The sequence below is a fragment of the Bos indicus x Bos taurus genome, chromosome 19 (genome assembly GCF_003369695.1).
Source record: "Bos indicus x Bos taurus breed Angus x Brahman F1 hybrid chromosome 19, Bos_hybrid_MaternalHap_v2.0, whole genome shotgun sequence".
NCBI lineage: Eukaryota > Metazoa > Chordata > Mammalia > Artiodactyla > Bovidae > Bos > Bos indicus x Bos taurus.
The window spans coordinates 11,096,018-11,114,794 of NC_040094.1; the positions used below are offsets into that span (position 1 = coordinate 11,096,018).

Here is an 18,777-nt window from a genome sequence, read left to right on the forward strand (position 1 = left end):
AATTTAAGAAAACTCACATCATATGAAGCATCTTTTCAGACCACAATGCTATGAGACTAGATATCAATTACAAGAAAAAAACTAACAAATACATGGAGATTAAACAATATGTTTCTAAATAACCAACAGGTTACTGAAGAAATCATGAGGGAAATCAAAAAATTTCTAGAAACAAATGATAATGAAAACACGACAATTCAAAACCTATGGGATGCAGGAAAAGCAGTTCTAAGAGGGAAGTTTATAGCATGTATACAATCCCACCTCAAGAAACAAGGAAAACATTGGAATAGACAACCTATCTTTACACCTAAAATAACTGGAAAATGACAGAAAAACTCCAAAATTAGAAGAAGGAAATCATAAAGATCAGAGCAGAAATAAATGAAAGCGAAATGAAAGAAAAAACAGCAAAGATTAATAAAAGTAAAAGCTGGTTCTTTGAGAAGATAAACAAAATTGACAAACCTTTGGCCAGACTCATTAAGAAAAAAAGAGAAGAATCAAATCAACAAAATTAGAAATGAAAAGGGGAGCTTACAACAGACAATGCAGAGGATTGTGAGAGACTATTATGAACAACTATATGGCAATAAAATGGATAACCTGGAAGAAATGGACAGATTCTTAGAAAAGTTCAATCTTCGAAGACTGAACCAGGAAGAAATAGAAATTATGAACAACCCAATTACAAGCACTGAAATTGAAGCTGGGATCAAAAATCTCCCAAAACACAAAAGCCCAGGACCAGATGGTTTCACAGGAGAATTCTACCAAACATTCAAAGAAGAGATCATGCCTATCCTTCTAAAACTCTTTCAAAAATTACAGAGGAAGGAACACTTCCAAACTCATTCTGTGAGGCCACCATCACCCTGATACCAAAACCAGAAAAGACAACACACAAAAAAAACTACAGGTCAATATCACTGATGAACATAGATGCAAAAATCCTCGACAAAATCTTAGCAAAAGAATGCAGCAACACATCAAAAAGCTCATACACCATGATCAAGTTGGGTTTATTCCAGGGATCCAAGAATTCTTCAATATATGCAAATCAATCAATGTGAACCATATTAAAAAACTGAAAGATAAAACTCATATGATCATCTCAATAGATGCAGAAAAGGCCTTTGACAAAATTCAGCACCCATCTATGATTAAAACTCTTCAGTGGGCACAGAAGGAACCTACCTCAACATAGTAAAGGCCATATATGATAAGCCTACAGCAAACATCATTGTCAATGGTGAAAAACTGAAAGCATTTGCCCAAATATCAGCAACAAGATAAGGGTGTCCACTTTCACCACTATTATTCAACATAGTTTCAGAAGTCCTAGCTACAGCAATCAGAGAAGAAAAAGAAATAAAAGGAATCCAGATCAGAAAAGAAGTAAAGCTCTCACTGCAGAGGACATGATATTGTACACAGAAAATCCTAAAATTACTAGAGCTGATCAGTGAATTTAACAAGGATACAAGTCACAGGATACAAAATCAATACACAGAAATCACTTGCATTTCTATATACTAACAACGAAAAATCAGAAAGAGAAATTAAGAAGTCAATCCCATTCACCACTGCAAGAAAAAGAATTAAATATCTAGGAATAAACATACCTAAGGAGACAAAAGAACTGTACGCAGAAAATTATAAGACACCAATGAAACAAATCAAAGATGACATAAACAGATGGAGAAGATATTCCATGTTCCTGGGTGGGAAGAATCAATATTGTGAAAATGATTACACTACCGAACGCAGTCTACAGATTGAATGTGATACCTATCAAATTACCAATGGCATTTTTCACATAACTTGAACAAAAAATTTCACAATTCATATGGAAACACAAAAGACCCCAAATACTCAAAGTCATCTTGAGAAAGAAGAATGGAGCTGGAGGAATCAACCTTCCTGATTTCAGATTATACTACAAAGCTACAGTCATCAGGACAGTATGGTACTCACACAAAAACAGAAATATAGACCAATGGAATAAGATAGAAAGCCCAGAAATAAATCCATGTACCTATGGATACCTTATTTTTGACAAAGGAGGCAAGAATATACAATGGGGCAAAGACAGCCTCTTCAATAAATGGTGCTGGGGAAACTGGACAGCTACATGTAAAAGAATGAAATTAGAGCACTTCCTAACACCATACACAAAGATAAACTCAAAATGGATTAAAGACCTAAATGTAAGACCAGAAACTATAAAACTCTTAGAGAAAAACATAGGCAGAACACTCGATGACATAAATCAAAGCATCCTCTATGACCCACCTCCTAGAGTAACAGAAATAAAAACAAAAGTAAACAAGTGGGACCTGATTAAACTTAAAAGCTTTTGCACAGCAAAGAAAATTGCAAGCAAGGTGAAAAGACAACCCTCAGAATGGGAGAAAATAGCAAATGAAACTGACAAAGGATTAACTTCCAAAATATACAAGCAGCTCACACAACTCAATGCCAGAAAAAAAACAACCCAATCAAAAAAGTGGGAAAAAGACCTAAACAGACATTTCTCCAAAGAAGACATACAGATGGCTAACAAACACATGAAAAGATGCTCAATACTGCTCATTATTAGAGAATTTTCCCTGAATGAAGGATTGAAGGAAGGGAAAGATTGAAGGCAGAAGAGGATGACAGAGGATGAGATGATTGGATGGCATCATTGACTCAATAGACATGAGTTTGAGTAAACTCTGGAAGTTGCTGATGGACAGGAAAGGCTGGCATGCCACAGTTCATGGGGTCACAAAGAGTTGGACATGACTGAGTGACTGATCTGAAGAGAAATGCAAATCAAAACTACAATGAGATATCACCTCACACCAGTCAGAATGGCCATCATCAAAAAGTCTACAAACAATAAATGCTGGAGAGGGGGTGGAGAAAAGGGAATGCTCTTGCACTGTTGGTGGAATGTAAATTGATACAGCCACTATGGAAGATGATCTGAAGATTCCTTAAAAAACTAGGAATAAAATCACCATATGACCCATCGATCCCACTCCTAGGCATATACCCTGAGGAAACCAAAATTGAAAGAGACACACGTATCCCACTGTTTATTGCAGCTGTATTTAAAATAGCCAGAACATGGAAGAAACCTAGATGTCCATCGACAGATGAATGGACAAAGAAGTTGTGGTACATATACACAATGGAATATCACTCAGCCATGAAAAGGAATGCATTTGAGTCAGTTCTAATGAGGTGGATAAACCTAGAGCGTATTATAGAGACTGAAGTAAGTCAGAAAGATAGATAAATATCATATACTAATGCATATATACAGAATCTAAAAAACTGGTACTGAAGAATTAAAAGCAATGGGAAAACAGACATATATAATCGGCGTATGGACATGGGGAGAGGGAAGCAGAGGGTGAGATGTATGATGAGAGTAACATGGAAACACTTATATTACCATATGTAAAATAGATAGCCAACAGGAATTTACTGTATCTCTCAGGAAACCCAAATAGGGCTCTGTAGCAACCCAGAGTAGAGAGCAATGGCAACCCACTCCAGTACTCTTGCCTGGAAAATCCCATGGACGGAGGAGCCTGGTAGGCTGCAGTCCATGGGGTTGCTAGGAGTCGGACACAACTAAGTGACTTCACTTTCACTTTTCACTTTCATGCACTGGAGAAGGAAATGGCAACCCACTCCAGCGTTCTTGCCTGGAGAATCCCAGGGATGGGGGAGTCTCGTGGGCTGCCGTCTCTGGGGTCCCACAGAGTCAAACACGACTGAAGCAACTTAGCAGCAGCAGCAGCAGCAATCCAGAGGGATGGGATGGGGAGAGAGATGAGAGGCAGGTTCAAAAGAGAGGGGATATACGTATGCCTATGGCTGATTCATATTGAGGTTTAACAGAAAACAATAAAATTCTGTAAAGCAATTATCCTTCAATTAAAAAATAAGTTAAAAAACACACACACACACAAAAAACACACCAGGGACCTCCCTGGTGGTCCAGCGCTTAAGAATCCACCTTTCAATGCAGGCATCATGGGTTTGATCCCCGGCCAGGGAACTAAGACAACTTAGCTGTCCATGCTTCGGGACAACTAAACCTGCACCCCCAACTAGAGAAACCCACGCACCACAACAAAGAACCAACGCAGCCAAAAAAGAACAACAAACAAAACCTGTAAAATGTATATCAAGAATGAAGCAGGACTTTGGGTGATAATGTGTCAGTACAAGTTCACCAAATGCAACAAACACGCCACTCTGTACGGGATATGCTGATAGTTGGGGAGACTGTGCATGTGTGGCGTCAGAAGGTGTGTGGAGAATTCTCTGTATTTTCCACTCAATTTTGCTGTTGAACCTAAAACTGCTAAAACTCAACTGAACCTAAAACTCAATTTTGCTGTTAAACCTAAAGTTGCTCTAAAAAATAAAGTCTATTAAATAAATTTTTAAATACATACATACATATTAACCCCCATTCACAAATCTCCACATACATTTACCTATGTTATTTTCTAGTTCCGTTCATGAAGAAAGCCTCTAGACCAACCTGGTAGAAATGAGCACCCCTTGCACTCAGTTTGGTCCTGAAATACAATTCTGCCACTAAAAGAAATCAGGGCTTTTTGGATAAAAAGACCAATTTCAAGTTGGAAATATATGAGACTAGAATATCTTACCACAGAAGACAACAAGAAAGCTTACTATAGTCACTACTAGACTATTTATTAGGGTCAGAGCAAAGTGACACAGAAAGCATAGTAAAGAGACTAAATAAGTATAAATACATGAGTTTATAATAACTTATTAATAACTTTCAGAGAATAAGGAAAATTGCTAAATAACAAGAAAGAATCTTGCCTCTTCTATATGAACTGTAATACTGAAAACTAAATAATAGGTAAAATGAGAATCACTATTTTGCAACTTCCAAAGAATTAACATATATGCAATGTGCACCAATATCACAAAAAGAGATGCAACTAGACATAATGTGATGAAAGCATACACTACTGCTTATGTTCCTGCTATAGGAACTGAGTACACATTTCATCATATCACTGGACTGACCTGCCAATCTGCAGAAAACACACAGGTCAAAAAAACATATTGGAAAGCACCAAGAGAATGTAATCAGCATACATGTGGTTTCTTTGTAATCGTTTTCTAAGTTACAACTTAAAACTTTTCTTCTAAATATTTTTACTGAAATAAGATTCAGTAATATGCCAATGTTTATACTGTTTATACTTAATTCATTTTTTTATAGTTTAGCAATATATCCTATAAAGAAACATAAATTTTTCATTCCTTTAATTCCTTTCTCCACTAAAAAAGTGAACCAGTGTATGACAGAACCCTGAAAGAAACATCTGGACTTCAAAATTCATGAGAAATAATGAAAAACTTACTGAAACATAAAATTTTCATTACTTTAATTCTTTTCTCCATTAAAAAAGTTGAACCAGTGTATGACAGAACCCTGAAAGAAACATCTTGACTTCAAAATTTATGAGAAATAATGAAAAACTTACTGGGTAAACTTTTAACCTCCAACAAAGTCCTGAAACTTGAAGAGGCGGACTGTAAACAGGATCTGCTCTCTGGCGCAAAGTACTGAAGTACAAGAAAACCAACCAAATCCCAAGATCAAAACTGTTGTCAAGTTCCAATAGGCAAAACCAAAACCCCACCACTTATGTTCCTTATTTGATGTCCTAGACCAGTAAATGAAGGTGACTGAAGAAGTCAAGAGTCTACTACATAAATGTACATATACGAACATTCTGCAATATAAAAATTTTAATGGTACAGAAATATTCAGCAGTATCTTCTAAGTTTCAGGTTAAAAAAAAAAACTCTCAATATGTCTTGAATTTAACAACCACTTCAACAACAAGTAGTTTTTCAGCATTAAAGGGGTAAAGAAATGTGGGGAAATGTGCTATATTTTAGCAACAAAATTATTACATAAGAAAAAACAAATTAAATTGGAAGTGGTATAAATTCTCAGTCTGGCCTTAGTCTGATGCATTACCACTCCCTTGGCATTTTCTCTTCCCCAGGCAAGATCTCATATTTTCTGTTCCCCACTTCTGTGACACCCTTTAAGCCAAGTCCCTTTGGATCTTTGTGTTTTAAAATCTTGGCTTTTAATCTTACAGAAAAAGCAGTAAAAGCTAACAGACTTAGCATTCAAGTTACAAAACTTACAAATTTCTTACACTAACTAATGTCCTCTCATCCACAATGTCTCACTTAGGACTGAGATAAATGGGCCCAAATGGACTTCTTCCCACCATTCTTGTTTCTGAGGATGGGTAGGAGGGTTCATCAATCTGTCATCCCATTCACCTCACTTTATTAACAAAAGCTAAGTGGACTCTCTTCTTAAAAAAAAAAAAAAAGGGTTCCATCTCCAACACTAGAGAAGCAAGCTATCCAGAAGATATAAAACAATTCTGACAAATGACCTCTATGTTTCTAACAGAAACCATGTTTCTTCTAAGACTACACACTGAGCAACAAGAGTTCATTAGGTCTGTATCCAACCAAGGAATAACACCTTCCTGGCTCTCACTTACATACACATACAAAAAACACTAAAGTTGTCGAAAACTCTTACCTGAAATTCTCTAAAACAAAAGTAGCTGAATCATAAGATGGTACCAATTCACTAAAAGGGAACAAAAACCAAATAAATTATTTGGCTTATTAAAGTTTATCATTTCATTTAGTTAAAAAAGTCAAGTCTCTCAATAATATCTTAAAAATTTTATTAATCTAACATCAGTCCTTAAGAAGAGCTTCCCAGGTGGCTTAGTGGTATAGAATCTGCCAGTGCTAGAGAGGCAGGAGACATAGATTCAATCCTTGGGTCAGGAAGATCCCCTGGAGAAGGAAATGGCAACCCACTCCAATATTCTTGCCTGGAGAATCCCTGTGGACAGAGGAGCCTGGCAGATTACCACCCATGGGGTGGCAGAGTCAGACACAACTGAGCGACTAAGCACAACACATACATGGAAATAGGAAAAGAAAAAAATTGGTGCTTAGGCTGGGAACCTGAAGTATGAAACATATAAATAGGTTTTAAAAAATCAAAAAGAAACAGAAGAAAATGATTTTAAACTAAATCCCCAAACTTCCTCCTTTAGAACAAATTATGAGGAATACTGACAGACCCTAAATACTTTGATATTATTTACTAGAAAATGCATCTATATAATGTTATCAGTTCAGTTCAGTTGCTCAGTCATGTCCAACTCTTTGCAACCCCATGGACTGCAGCGCGCCAGACCTCTCTGTCCATCACCAACGCCCAGAGTTTACTCAAACTCATGTCCATTGAGTCAGTGATGCCATCCAACTATCTCATCCTCTGTTGCCCCCTTCTCCTACCGCCTTCAATCTTTCTCAGCCTCAGGGTCTTTCGATATAAGTCTTTGCATCAGGTGACCAAAGTATTAGAGCTTCAGCTTCAGCATCAGTCCTTCCAATGAATATTCAGAACTGATTTCCTTTAGGATGGACTGGTTGGATCTCCTTGACGTCCAAGGGACTCCCAACAGTGTTCTCCAACACCACAGTTCAAAAGACATAAAACAATTCTTCAGCGCTCAGCTTTCTTTATAGTCCGACTCTCACATCCATCCATGACTACTGGAAAAACCATAGCTTTGACCAGGACAGACCTTTGCTGGCAAAGTAATGTCTCTGCTTTTAATATGCTGTCTAAGTTGGTCATAATCTTTCTTCCAAGGAGAAAGCGTCTTTTAATTTCACACCTGCATCTGAGTTAAATTCACCCATTCCAGTCCATTTTAGTTTGCTGAGTCCTAAAATGTCAACATTCACTCTTGTCATCTCCTGTTTGACCATTTCCAATTTGTCTTGATTTGTGGACCTGACATTCCAGGTTCCTATGTAATATTGCTCTTTGCAGCACTGGACTCGACTTCCATCACCAGTCACATCCACAACTGGGTGTTTTTTTTGCTTTGGCTCTGTCTCTTCATTCTTTCTGGAGATATTTCTCCACTGATCTCCAGTAGCATATTGGGCACCTACTGACCTGGGGAGTCCATCTTTCAGTGTCCTATCTTTTTGCCTTTTCATACTGTTCATGGGGTTCTCAAGGCAAGAATACTGAAGAGGTTTGCCATTTCCTTCTCCAGTATATAATGTTATAAGAATACATAATCACATAGGGGTCAAGCAAGATGAAGAAATTTAACAGTTTCTTGGCAAGGCACGGTTACCTACTGACCTTTAGTTCCATACAGTCTTCCCCAAAGAGAGCTAAACTACATCTACAGGAGATAGGCAAAGGGACAGTCCATTTCAGTCGCTTCAGTCATGTCTGACTCTTTCCAACACTATGGACTCTAGCCCACCAGGCTTTATTTTATGATCAGATCAGATCAGTCACTCAGTCATGTCCGACTCTTTGCAACCCCATGAATCGAAGCACGCCAGGCCTCCCTGTCCATCACCAACTCCTGGAGTTCACTCAGACTCACGTCCATCGAGTCAGTGAAGCCATACAGTCATCTCATCCTCTGTCGTCCCCTTCTCCTCCTGCCCTCAATCCCTCCCAGCATCAGAGTCTTTTCCAATGAGTCAACTCTTCCCATGAGGTGGCCAAAGTACTGGAGTTTCAGCCTCAGCATCATTCCTTCCAAAGAAATCCCAGGGCTGATCTCCTTCACAATGGACTGGTTGGATCTCCTTGCAGTCCAAGGGACTCTCAAGAGTCTTCTCCAACACCACAGTTCAAAAGCATCAATTCTTCGGCGCTCAGCTTTCTTCACAGTCCAACTCTCACATCCATACGTGACCAAAGGAAAAACCACAGCCTTGACTAGACGAACCTTCGTTGGCAAAGTAATGTCTCTGCTTTTGAATATGCTATCTAGGTTGGTCATAACTTTCCTTCCATGGAGTAAGCGTCTTTTAATTTCATGGCTGCAGTCACCATCTGTAGTGATTTTGGAGTCCAGAAAAATAAAGTCTGACACTGTTTCCACTGTTTCCCCATCTATTTCCCATGAAGTGGTGGGACCGGATGCCATGATCTTCGTTTTCTGAATGTTGAGCTTTAAGCCAATGTTTTCACTCTGCACTTTCACTTTAATCAAGAGGCTTTTGAGTTCCTCTTCACTTTCTGCCATAAGGGTGGTGTCATCTGCATATCTGAGGTTATTGATATTTCTCCTGGCAATCTTGATTCCAGTTTGTGTTTCTTCCAGTCCAGCGTTTCTCATGATGTACTCTGCATAGAAGTTAAATAAACAGGGTGACAATATACAGCCTTGACGAACTCCTTTTCCTATTTGGAACCAATTTGTTGTTCCATGTCCAGTTCTAACTGTTGCTTCCTGACCTGCATACAAATTTCTCAAGAGGCAGATCAGGTGGTCTGGTATTCCCATCTCTTTCAGAATTTTCCACAGTTTATTGTGATCCACAGTCAAAGGCTTTGGCATAGTCAATAAAGCAGAAATAGATGTTTTTCTGGAACTCTCTTGCTTTTTCTATGATCCAGCAGATGTTGGCAATTTGACCTCTGGTTCCTCTGCCTTTTCTAAAACCAGCTTGAACATCAGGAAGTTCACGGTTCACATATTGCTGAAGCCTGGCTTGGAGAACTTTGAGCATTACTTTACTACCGTGTGAGATGAGTGCAATTGTGCAGTAGTTTGAGCATTCTTTGAAATTGCCTTTCTTTGGGATTGCAATGAAAACAGACCTTTTCCAGTCCTGTGGCCACTGCTGAGTTTTCCAAATTTGCTGGCATATTGAGTGCAGCACTTTCACAGCATCATCTTTCAGGATTTGGAATAGTTCAACTGGAATTCCATCACCTCCACTAGCTTTGTTTGTAGTGATGCTTTCTAAGGCCCACTTGACTTCACATTCCAGGATGTCTGGCTCTAGGTGAGTGATCACACCATCGTGATTATCTGGGTCGTGAAGATCTTTTTTGTATAGTTCTTCTGTGTATTCTTGCCATCTCTTCTTAATATCTTCTGCTTCTGTTAGGTCCATACCATTTCTGTCCTTTATCGAGCTCATCTTTGCATGAAATGTTCCTTTGGTATCTCTGATTTTCTTGAAGAGATTCCCTAGTCTTTCCCATTCTGTTGTTTTCCTCTATTTCTTTGGACTGATCGCTGAAGAAGGCTTTCTTATCTCTTCTTGCTATTCTTTGGAACTCTGCATTCAGATGCTTGTATCTTTCCTTTTCTCCTTTGCTTTTCGCTTCTCTTCTTTTCACAGCTATTTTATGATAAATATAGCTAAACAGCTCACATACTTTTCATAAACAGATATAAGATATAGTTTGCCTGGAAACTGTTAACTGTATAGCTAGTATCCTGCTGTTGTTAAGCACGCCTAATCATAGCCCTAGGCTGTTGTTCTCCTAGGTTAGAAGACTCACAATCCTCATTACTAGATTCTTTTGTCTAGTTAATCCTTACTGAGCAACTAACACTACTAACTACTAACTATATTAATAATATGTTTTGGGCTATAATTTTGTGCAACTTCTGACCACACAAATATTGGTCAGTTCTCCCATTAAACATCCTTTATAATGTCTACAGACTTCAACCAATTCCCAGTTGCCTGCTGATCTTCATACTGTTTCTTCCACCATGTCCTTAATATCCACTGTGATATATTTCGTTTTTGTTATTATTGTTTTGTTCTCAGACCAGACTACCACTGTCATATTTTTAATCAGTCATTAATAGCCAAAGGGCTCTCCCAAACACAAAATAAACAGAGGATGGAGATGACACGGCTAACTTGCAATCGTGTGAGGCTGAAAGCTTACAAGCTAAAACAAGAAACTGAAAGTGTTAGTTGCTCAGTCATATTCAACTCTTTGCAAACCCACAGACTATAGCACACCAGGCTCCTATGTCCACGGAATTTTCCAGGTAAAAATACTGGAGTGGGTAGCCACTCCCTTCTACAGAGGATCTTCCCAACCTAGGGATAAGATCTGGGTCTCCGGCACTGCAGGCAGATTCTTTACAGTCTCAGTCACCAGGGAAGCCCAAGTTAAAGCATGTCAGTCATTAAGTGGTGGCCAACTTTTTGTGACACCATAGACTGTAGCCCCCTCAGCCTCCTCAGTCCACGGAATTCTCTAGGCAAGAATTCCTACTGGTATTCCTACCAGTAGGAATATCCTACTGGGCTATCCTACTGGGTAGCCATTCCCATCTCCAGGGGATCTTCCAGACCCAGGGATCAAAACCAGATCTCCTGCATTGCAAGCAGATTCTGTACCCCCTGAGCCACAAGTTAAAGCATATAGGTTGCTAAAGCTTACTGACCAAGAGGGAGAAAAAAATAACATTCAGAGCACAGAGAACAATGATCAATCCTAGGGTACTGTGATGTACTCCTACATACATATAGTTTTTCACTGAAAACTTTTCAGACACATGTAACATCAGTGCTACAGGGAAGCATTAAAACAGGACACATACACTTCAGCTGTCAACAGTGATCACATTTTATTTTATTACTGCCTCAATCACTTATCTTTTTCACTAAATCATAACTGAAGAAATAAGAACTCTCTATTGTGCTCTCTACGTGTACCCAGCACATGCCTGGGACATAGCTGGCATTCAAATATTCACTGAATAGATGAAATACTTACAAACATTTTCTGAAAAATTTTTGTAATTTGGTAGAAATACTTGCTCAAAAACTTATTTTTGCATTCTTTATACAAACATACAAAGTCACAGTGACTGCTAAACTAATTCTACCAATTCTACCACCTTTAACTATTAGTATTTTCACATTATGTTCACTCATTCAGTGGTTATCTACAATCATGATGGTGTTACCATTCCGCCTGCAAATCAGGCACAGCTTTGTCTTCTCAAGCTTTTATTTCTATACCTCTCCTACTCTGGTCTTTATGATGACTAGATGTGTCTCACGATGACATCAATGAAACTTCATGGAATATGGAGAGGCTAGCCTCAAAACGCCTCTAGTCTAATAATATGAAAAATACTGATTTGCAAATCTTTAGACCAGAGACTTCATCATAACTTAATAAACAAAGGGAAGAACGGTATTAGTACCCATTTTCCCTTAAGAAAACATACTGGTCAGCTACATAAAAACTGGTTTTCCATCCCAAGTTGACCAGTACTCCCAGAAACTAAAACTCTTTATGGACTGAGAACTGTATTTTCCCTGCTCAGGGAGGACTTAAATGCCCCAAAACAAAATAGCCATTCAAATTCCGGTTGAAATGATTTCTCTGCTGACTTCCAAATAAAGCAGCTTTTCTCACATCCTCATATTTTTGTTCATACACACATATCCTATTCTCTTCTGCCTAGTGAAATTCTAAGTATCTTTCAAGGTGTTACACATTTCCTTTCGGGGCTATGAAGTCATCTTAACCACACCAGTAGCTAACTAGACTTCATCTTAGAATTTCTGATATAATTGAGTAACAAATATTTGATTTTAATATACAATCTCTACCATTTAATATGGAATATATATCCAGTAAGATTATTGCTTCCTATTCCATGTCTCCTATGTAGCACTTCCAACAGTGCTGAGCACAGAGATGATCTTTAATATTATAAATAACACTGCTGCTGCTGCTGCTGCTAAGTCACTTCAGTCGTGTCTGACTCTATGCAACCCCATAGACGGCAGCCCACCAGGCTCCCCCGTCCCTGGGATTCTCCAGGCAAGAACACTGGAGTGGGTTGCCATTGCCTTTTCCAGTACATCAAAGTGAAAAGTTAAAGTGAAGTCGCTCAGTCGTGTCCAACCCTCAGCAACCTCAATAACACTAACTGTTTAATGACCTTTTACTCTCCATTGTGGCTTTATCACACGGAGAAGGCAACGGCACCCCACTCCAGTACTTTTGCCTAGAAAATCCCATGGACGGAGGAGCCTGGTAGGCTGCAGTCCATGGGGTCGCTAGAGTCGGACACGACTGAGCCACTTCACTTTCACTTTTCACTTTCACGCATTGGAGAAGGAAATGGCAACCCACTCCAGTGTTCTTGCCTGGAGAATCCCAGGGATGGGGAAGCCTGGTGGGCTACCGTCTGTGGGGTTGCACAGGGTTGGACACGACTGAAGTGACTTAGCAGTGGCTTTATCACAAATCATCAACCGATGGGATGTAATCAGTCCCCTGAGCTCAAAGCTTAGAAACAATCACCAATGCTTTGCATACCTAAACTTTCCTCCATAACTTAATATCCATAGACTTTCTTATTTGGCTCTCTCTGCGTTGCTGATCTATTCTGCAACAGATGAACACCTGCTTCTTCTATACTGTAAATCATAAATTGAGTTTCTAATAAAAATAACAGTTAAAAGCCAAATTTTCCAGTAAGACAGTAAGGTTTATTGGCGAGGCAGAGGGCCATAAAGTGACCTTTTCCCAGGGAAAACTCCTTAATTATCAGATTAAAAAAAATATATTTCTTGGTGGTTTTTGCTTTATAAATGCCTCTCCTACCTCCCCCACCTAACCCCAATGTCAGTTCCTTCTATCATTACCCAAAAAAGAAGGTAGTGAAAGGAAAGATTATTGGGGTTCTAAGTTCCTTGGGCAATTAGAAAGGAAAAAGAAATCAAAACAATCACTAGATGTGATAGAGCCTGAAACTCAAGAAGTCAAGCAGAGTTGCTTGCCTGAGAAATTGCTGCAAGTGGTGTTACCATAGGAGTTGACTTCCATCAATGGTTCCTAAACTTTAGTGCAGAATTACTCAGGGTGCTCAACATTATTTCCTAAATATTGTCTCCACAGACTGTCAGGGAACAAGCCTAGGAATTTGCATTTTGGAGAAACACTTCAGCTGGCTCTGCTATAGGACATCCATGTACCCGACTTTGAACTGTAAGAGCGTTTTCCTAATATGTGATATTTATGCCAACACTTGTTACCTTCCACTGGTAATGGGGGAACACTTCAGAAAAGGAATCTTCAAAACTGAAATGGCTGACCACACTATCACAGAGTTAGCCTTAGAATATTAACGAACATTCTTAGTTGACTCAAATCTGTTTTACAATAGCAAATACCTAGTCCTTTTAATAATATTCAGTGCTTGAACAGAATATAAATATTATATCTGACTTGTTAATTCACAAAGAAATGGAGACTCATTGGTCAAGGAGAACTATCTGAGTTCAAGTTGTCAGCAATAGCATTCTTTCTTTGTTTCTAACTTTTTGGCTGCATGGCATGCAGCATCTTAGTTCCCTAACCAGAGACTGAACCTACACCCCTGCAGTGGAAGCAGGAAGTCTTAACCACTAGACTGCCAGCAAGTCCCCAGTAATAGCATTCTTTTGAAACTAAGTATATGCATTTGCATATAAAGTTTAAAAAAAAAAAAGTGTCGTACCTCGTAAAGTCTGGTGGAACAGGAGTGGTAACAAAGGATGCCATAGGCTTTCGATGAACTTGTTGAAACATCATGAGGATCTCTGAGCTCTTAGATATCAACTCACTCTTACTACAAGACCGCAACTGTGTGAGGGGAAAAAAAAAAGTCTGAATAAACAAAATTACTATGCATTGGCACACCCAAGATCCTTAAAGGAAATGGAAGTTATTTCGGTTATATACTGAAAAAAATGACATGAAGAAAAATACAATGATTCTTTCAAAGTGGGTCTGAAAGTTAAGAATAAGTAAAGGATCTAGTTTTATTGATTCCCATTGTAACAGTAAAGTTATTCAGTAAATATATTTGATTTTAATGTATTTTCCTCTCTCTGTATATTAGCATAAATCCAATTCTAAGCAACTACAATATATTTGTATATCTTATATATGTATATTTTAGAGTGGTAGAGTGAAGCCATTATATATATAAATGAACAAACCTCTAGAAGTCAATGACTTTCAAACAAGGATTTCTCAAATTTCACTCCAGGAGACTGAGAAAAAAAGTCTTAACCTCTATCAATCTGGGAAACATTAAGTCAAACTAAAGGTAAAAAGTGAGACATTCAACTTTAGCAAAATCAGCGTGGTAGTTAAAAGACTATGATTTTGTACTCAAGCCACCAGTTTAAAGCCCCAGTCCCGCCACACATCAGCTTTGTGGCTTAAGAGTCTGTTGTGTAAAACTGGAGTCATATCTACTGCTGCTTGCTTTGCTAGGTTTGTTACATCAACCATGAAGCTGTGACACAGCTCTGTAAATACCTGCTATGGGCTGAAGTGTATCCCCTCCCTAAATTCATATGTTGCACCCCAACCACTAGTACCTCAGAGTGTAACTACAGTTGGAAAAAAGTCCTTCAGAGGACATAAAGGGAAGGCAGCCATCTGCAAACCAAAGACAGAGGTCTCAAGGAAAACCAAACCTGCCAATATCTTAATCTTGAACTACCAGCCTCCAGAACACTGAGAAAATAAATCTGTTGTTTAAGCCTCCTAGTCTTTGTTACGGAAGCCCTAGCAAACTAACACACTGCTGCTGCTGCTGCTGCTAAGTCGCTTCAGTCATGCCCGACTCTGTGTGACGCCACAGACGGCAGCCCACCAGGCTCCCCCGTCCCTGGGATTCTCCAGGCAAGAACACTGGAGTGGGTTGCCATTTCCTTCTCCAATGCATGAAAGTGAAAAAATAAAGTGAAGTCGCTCAGTCGTGTCTGACTCCTAGCGACCCCATGGACTGCAGCCCACCAGGCCCCTCCGTCCATTCGATTTTCCAGGCAAGAGTACTGGAGTGGGGTGCCATTGCCTTCTCCGAACTAACACACTATCACACTATCAAGTGCCAAATGGATGATATTCGTAAAACCCACTACAGCTACCTTTTAAAAGGTAGTTGCTTATAGTTCACCAAGAATAATGATATGACATAATCGATATCATGATAAATACCAAAATTTATAACTTTTATTCAAATATTTATTGAATGTATACTATGTGTATCCCTTTGACCTCATTTCCTCCAAAGGTAGACTTTTATACGGACATTTTTCATAAGGTTAAGGTAGTTCTTTCTACTCTTAGTTTCCTGAATAATTTGGCAACGAATGAGGATCAAATATAACTCAATGTTATTTTTAAAATTAGTATCGTTCTATTTATTTTTACTTACATGTTCTTGTGGTTTTAGCCTCCAGTCTCTTGAGTTACAATCAACTGACTTTTCTGATAATGCAACATTCCTTTGCTTAACTCTACCAAGTCTTGCTTTCTGGTTTTGTTTTACTACATATCCTACTGATTTTGATTTGCCGGTACTTTAAGATTTTGGCATTTCTATTTGCAACAGAGTTGGGTTTTAACTGTGTTTTCTTATATTGTTCCTAGGCTGATTGGTTATGAAATTCATTTTTTCATTTTATTTATTTCTGGCTGCACTGGGACACTGGATTGCTGTGTGTGGGCCTTGTCTACTTGCAGTGAGCAGATCTAGTCTCTAGTTGCAGTGCACAGGCTTCTCATTGCTTCTCTTGTCGTGGAGCATGGGTGCCAGGGTGGGCAAGCTTCAGTAGCTGTGGCACTTGGGCTCTAGAGCACAGACTCAGTAATTGTGGCATGCAGGCTAAGTTGCCCCATGGCATGTGGAATCTTCCTAGACCAGGGACTAAACCCATGTCCCCTTCACTGGCAAGTGGATTCATAACTATTGGACTATCAAGGAAGTCCAATCCATTTACATTTACTATCACTGATAACAGTGTCATCACCTAATGACAATACACAAAATAAAAAAAATACTCAACCCAAAAATAACCAAAACATTAAAAAAAAAAAAAAAAAAAAAACCCAACAAAGGAACAAAGAACAGGCAGAACGAAGAAAACAGACAGTAAGACAGTAGATTCAAACTTTACCAAATCAATGAGCACACTAAACATACCAGCTAAAAGTCAAAGATTGTCAGAAAGGGTTAAAAATTTAGACCCAATTGTATATTGCCTACGAGACACATTTAGGAACAAATACATTAAAAGAAAACCAACAGAATAAGATATGACATGGTAACGCTAGTTAAAAGAAAGTTAAAATGACTTTTTAATATCAAATAAACTAGATTTGAAAGAAAACAGAAGGTCTTTCACAGTGATAATGGAAACAGTTCATCAAGGGAATATAACAATCTTAGCTGTTTATGCCCCTACTAATATGGCTTCAAAATACATGAAGTAAAAACCAATACAACTGCCATAATAAACAAATTATGGGATTATTGCTGAAAATTTAATACCCCCATGTCAATAACTGATAAAACAGGGGAGACAAAAAAATCCACAGGGTTACAGTACACTTGAACATCAATATCAACCAACTTCACCTGACATTATAGACTATCAGAAAAATCCCCAAATATTTGGAACCTACGTAACATACTTCTGCAGAACCCATGTGTCAAAGAACTCACAAAGGATGTAAGAATGTGCTTTAAGCAGAAAGGTCTCAAATCAATAACCCAGCTTCAATCCTCTGCAACTTCAATCCTAACATTTTAGGGGAGAAAGGGCAAATTAAACTGAAAACTCTACACGTGGACATCACCAGATGGTCAACACCGAAATCAGACTGATTATATTCTTTGCAGCCAAAGATGGAGAAGCTCTATACAGTCAGCGAAAACAAGACCGGGAGCTGACTGTGGCTCAGATCATGAACTCCTTATTGCCAAATTCAGACTTAAATTGAAGAAAGTAGAGGAAACCACTAGACCATTCAGGTATGACCTAAAGCAAATCCCTAACGATTATACAGTGGAAGTGAGAAATAGATTTAAGGGACTACATCCAATAGACAGAGTGCCTAGTGAACTATGGACAGAGGTTTGTGACACTGTACAGCAAACAGGGAGCAAGACCATCCCCAAGAAAAAGAAATGCAGAAAAGCAAAATGGTTGTCTGAGGAGACCTTACAAATAGCTGTGAAAAGAAGAGAAGCAAAAAGCAAAGGAGAAAAGGAAAGATATACCCATTTCAATGCAGAGTTCCAAAGAATAGCATGGAGAGATAAAAAGCCTTCCTCAGTGATCAGAGCAAAGAAATAGAAGAAAATAATAGAATGGGAAAGGCTGCAGATCTCTTCAAGAAAATCAGAGATACCAAGGGAATATTTCATGTAAAGAAAGGCTCAATAAAAGACAGAAATCGAATGGACCTTATAGAAGCAAAAGATATTAAGAAGAGATGGCAAGAATACACATTAGAACTGTACAAAACAGATCTTCACAACCCAGATAATCATGATGGTGTGATCACCCACCTACAGCCAGATATCCTGGAATGTGAAGTCAAGTGGGCCTTAGAAAGCATCACTACAAACAAAGCTAGTGGAGGTGATGGAATTCCAGTTGAGCTACTTCAAATCCTAAAAAATGATGCTGTGAAAGTGCTGCACTTAATATGCCAGCAAATTTGGAAAACTCAGCAGTGGCCACAGGACTGGAAAAGGTCAGTTTGCATTCCAATCCCAAAGAAAGGCAATGCCAAAGCATGCTCAAACTACCGCACAATTGCACTCATCTCACACGCTAACAAAGTAATGCTCAAAATTCTCCAAGCCAGGCTTCAGCAAAACGTGAACCGTGAACTTCCAGATGTTCAAGCCGGTTTTAGAAAAGGCAGAGGAACCAGAGATCAAATTGCCAACATCCGTTGGATGATCGAAAAAGCAAGAGAGTTCCAGAAAAACATCTATTTCTGCTTTATTGACTATGCCAAAGCCTTTGACTGTGTGGATCACAAAGAACTGTGGA

General features: G+C 38.7%; 1 protein-coding gene across 8 annotated transcripts in view; it reads right to left on the reverse strand.

Moving 5' to 3' along the window:
- TRIM37 (tripartite motif containing 37) overlaps nucleotides 1-18,777 on the reverse strand; it is a 151,438-nt gene that overhangs the window by 105,564 nt on the left and 27,097 nt on the right. For all 8 annotated transcript variants that reach the window (XM_027518464.1, XM_027518462.1, XM_027518465.1 and 5 more), the window contains 3 exons: nucleotides 14,433-14,557; nucleotides 6,629-6,679; nucleotides 5,538-5,619 (listed from right to left, as the gene is read on the reverse strand). In XM_027518464.1, coding sequence (XP_027374265.1) covers nucleotides 5,538-5,619; nucleotides 6,629-6,679; nucleotides 14,433-14,557 — 258 coding nt within the window. The remainder of the gene's footprint in view (nucleotides 1-5,537; nucleotides 5,620-6,628; nucleotides 6,680-14,432; nucleotides 14,558-18,777) is intronic.